Source organism: Toxoplasma gondii, chromosome Ib, assembly GCF_000006565.2.
Source record: "Toxoplasma gondii ME49 chromosome Ib, whole genome shotgun sequence".
Taxonomy (NCBI): domain Eukaryota; phylum Apicomplexa; class Conoidasida; order Eucoccidiorida; family Sarcocystidae; genus Toxoplasma; species Toxoplasma gondii.
The window spans coordinates 1,620,368-1,623,666 of record NC_031468.1 but is presented as its reverse complement, the minus strand read 5'-3'; the positions used below and the strand labels follow the sequence as shown (position 1 = coordinate 1,623,666).

The 3,299-nt window shown below is 55.6% G+C and overlaps 2 protein-coding genes across 2 annotated transcripts in view; both read left to right on the top strand.

The window, feature by feature from the left end:
- TGME49_321700 (hypothetical protein) overlaps nucleotides 1-273 on the top strand; it is a gene marked incomplete at its 3' end in the record, with an annotated part of 1,846 nt that extends 1,573 nt beyond the window's left edge. Inside the window, exon 3 of the mRNA XM_018783034.1 lies at nucleotides 240-273. Within this exon, the coding sequence (XP_018638413.1) occupies nucleotides 240-273 (34 nt within the window). The remainder of the gene's footprint in view (nucleotides 1-239) is intronic.
- Nucleotides 274-1,758: 1,485 nt separating this feature from the next.
- Nucleotides 1,759-3,299, top strand: part of TGME49_321710 (hypothetical protein) — a gene marked incomplete at both ends in the record, with an annotated part of 1,936 nt that continues 395 nt past the window's right edge. Inside the window, 2 exons of the mRNA XM_018783035.1 lie at nucleotides 1,759-2,503; nucleotides 3,059-3,278. Of these exons, the coding sequence (XP_018638414.1) occupies nucleotides 1,759-2,503; nucleotides 3,059-3,278 (965 nt within the window). The remainder of the gene's footprint in view (nucleotides 2,504-3,058; nucleotides 3,279-3,299) is intronic.

Sequence of the window (3,299 nt, the reverse complement as noted above, 5' to 3'; positions counted from 1 at the left end):
ATCCATTCAGTTCGCCTGCCGGCTGCCGAAGCGGATCGCATGAGATTGTGTGGACACCATGACCGTTTATTGCTAGGGTGATCCACTTCTGGCGCTTGCTGTTCTGGGACTGGTACTTGAGTGATTTGCTTTCTGTGTTCTACCTTGCATATCTCTATCAATTTACTGGGCGTCACCGCACCCATATGTTGCATCATCTGTGTGATCTCTTTTAACTGTTTCTCTCTCTTGGGGGGCAGGATTCCTGGTACGCTCTTGGAGCAGGTGGATTGACGCATGATGGTTCTACTGAACACCTGGTGCGTAACAGAGGCAGTTGAAATTTTAACGCCGCCATCGCACTTGCTGCGTGTGTGCGCTTCCTAACTCGCAACTGAACACCTCCGTGAAACGTTGTTTTCTCCAATATCTACGGAGGTCCTTGTGGTCCCAGTAGCTAGCAGGGAATCGAACTGTAGCTGCCTCTTCCTGCCTCGATCCTACGATGAAACATGTCCGCAACGGCAAAAGATGGTCCGTGAACAGATCATGAACCGCTGTCGCTTTAGTGGAAAGCCTCATGGCGCCCCTCCGCATAGACACGCACAAAGGACAGTAGTTGGCAGCCATCCAGCGGACGTGAGGATGACGAGTGCTCAGCTCCCCTTCAGAACCAGAGACCACCTCACAGGCGACAAACACGCGTGCTGCCTTGTATTGACGCTCCTGTTTTTTCAGTGGCTCTCCACTCCGCTGAAGTGGGCGAGGCGTGTCGGAATCCTTCCCTCTGCCGGTGAATGCATCTCCACACTCTTAGAAAGTAGCTGGATTGCCGCACTCGTTTGTATTATCAGCAGTGCAGAATTGTTTCCAGACACGAGAATTAGCACTTCTGTCGTCCTGTCACTCCGCTATGTCCAAGCTAGCGGATGTATGTTTTCCAGACGGCTTTCCTCGACCGGGTGTCCTACCGCAAAATCAAGTGAATTACACTTCAACAAAAACCGGGCGTGAACTAGGTGTGATTCTTCCCCATAACTACTGGCCCTACGGCGGCTGCGTGTAGGTCGCGAAGGAACACGGTTCTTCAGTGAGATCGCATCGGAGCAGAGGTGACGGCAACGTATTGCTCCTCCATATTGTACGAGGAAATTGAGGAAGTACGGGTGTGCGATGGTGGACTTAGTGAATATGAAGCGACTGCGGTCGACTACCGCGCTTCACTCTATGAGCGACGGGCGGCCCCAGCCATGGTGTATCTCGAGCGACGGGCCAAGTCGTGCAGCAACAAGGTGCATCCCCATTCAAGACACGCACCACATTTTGGGTGGAAACTAGTTAGCTGGAAACAGGATAACTGAGGCAGCAGAACAAATGGTCGTCCCTCTGTCTCCGAAAATATAAGTGGCGAGTTCAATCCGAGTCTCTGGTCCGTCTCCCTCTCTCTCCAGAATAGGGTTCCACATTGCTAGTCCATTGGTGACACCACCGGGCACGCGCTAGCTCCAGCGGAATGACAGAGTGGTCCGTGTGGTCGAGCGAGACCGAAAGGGAAGACACGGAGAGCAGCGTTGCGCCTGGCCAATTTATGGCTGAAGCCTCATCATAATTTCTCGGGGTGAAAAACCAAGAGGCCATTCAACTACACCTTCATTTCCGCGTGTCGGATATTGTTGAGCACGCAATTACTTAGCAAGTCCCGGGTGTTCTTCACGAATCTCGGGGTTTTGTCTAGAAGCCGACCTCACCGAGCGAAGCCTGAAGGTTGCGTGCATCAAAATGAGGACGTCTGTTGCCCTGTTTTTCGCGGCGCTAGGCAGTATCAGCCTGCCCTGCACGCTCCATGTCTCCCTAGCTGCGCCAATGCAAGGAACGTTGGGCCCGGATGTGCCAGAAAACATCGGTGAGCCTCCTGTTCTTCCGTCCTCTTCCAGTGATGTTCCACTGCGAGGGGCCGAAGGCGGGAGCACTCAGGAGGGCGCCGTGGAGGGACCCCTGCCACAGGAATGGAGACAACCGCCCCCAAAGCCTCCCCGTCGACGTCTAGTCGAGTCGATGCCCAGCCATTCGAGTTCGTCTATCCGCCGAGGAGGCGACAGTAATGTTCTACTGCCTGAGGCCGAAGGCGGGAGCACTCAGGAGGGCGCCGTGGAGGGACCCCTGCCACAGGAATGGAGACAACCGCCCCCAAAGCCTCCCCGTCGACGTCTGGTCGAGGCGATGCGCAGCAATTCGAGTTCGTCTATCCGCAGAGGAGGAGAGAGTATCGTCCCAGGGCCTGAAAACGTTGCCAATGACGAGGGTGGTTCTCCATCTGACGATTTGAAGATCGTACAGCCCGAGGATGTGCCGCCTGGGGGCCCGGGGCCGAAAGCTCCCGGAGTTGGTACCAGGATGAGAAACTGGGTCATGAGAGTGCCAAATATAGAACTGCAACCACCCAGGCAGGTGGTTGGTCGCATGGGCCGCTTCGTCGGAGGTGCCCGACGGGCTGTTGGACGCGGTTGGCGGCGGTTCACCACGGGTATGGCGGGAGTCACTGACCGTGTTAGAGGACGACTTGCTGCACGAAAGAGCTTCGGATTCCGCAACGAGGAGGCGGTCGGACAATCGTAACTCGCATCGCTGGCCCCATCGTTAACAGTTGTGGCCCCCGAAGGCGAAGCGTTGGAGGTTGCGCGTGAGGCGGGGCTGCGGTCTGGGGCCTCTATCAACCTTGTGTCCGCTACAACTGGTGAACAAGTGACGGTATCTCTCAGAGCACCACTCGGAATTGGAGAGTATACGGCAGTTTTCAGCGGATTCATCTCTGGCATTGATTCTGAACTCGCTGTGAAGGCGTTTCTCGGGAAGACTACAGAGTCGATGTCAGTTGCCGAGACAGAGGCTAGAATCCTGAAAATCGTGTCGCTGAGAGACCCGGCGGACGCAATGCGTCGACTTCGTCTCTTGGCTCCCATCGAGACACTGGTTTACCGAAGAGACGGTGATTCTGCCGATCAGAGCGAAGGCAGGCCGGTTGTCCTGGTTCCCAAGGCCTCGTCCTCGCTGGTGGATGTCATCAATTTTCTGCGCTCAGGTGATGCCTCAGCATTCGATGATCGAGCGAAGAAAATTGTCCGCCTGGGCGCGACTGTGCAGCTGATCCAACTTCTGGCAGCACTGCACACGCGAAAAGTAGTGCACGGAAAGCTGGAACCCAAAAGCGTTCTGCTCTTCAGTCATGGCCTTCTCTACCTCTCCGACCTCGGCAGAGCACGTCGCCACGGGGAGAGGTTCACGACATTCCGTCCGAGTAGGTACGGTGCACCTGAGGTTTT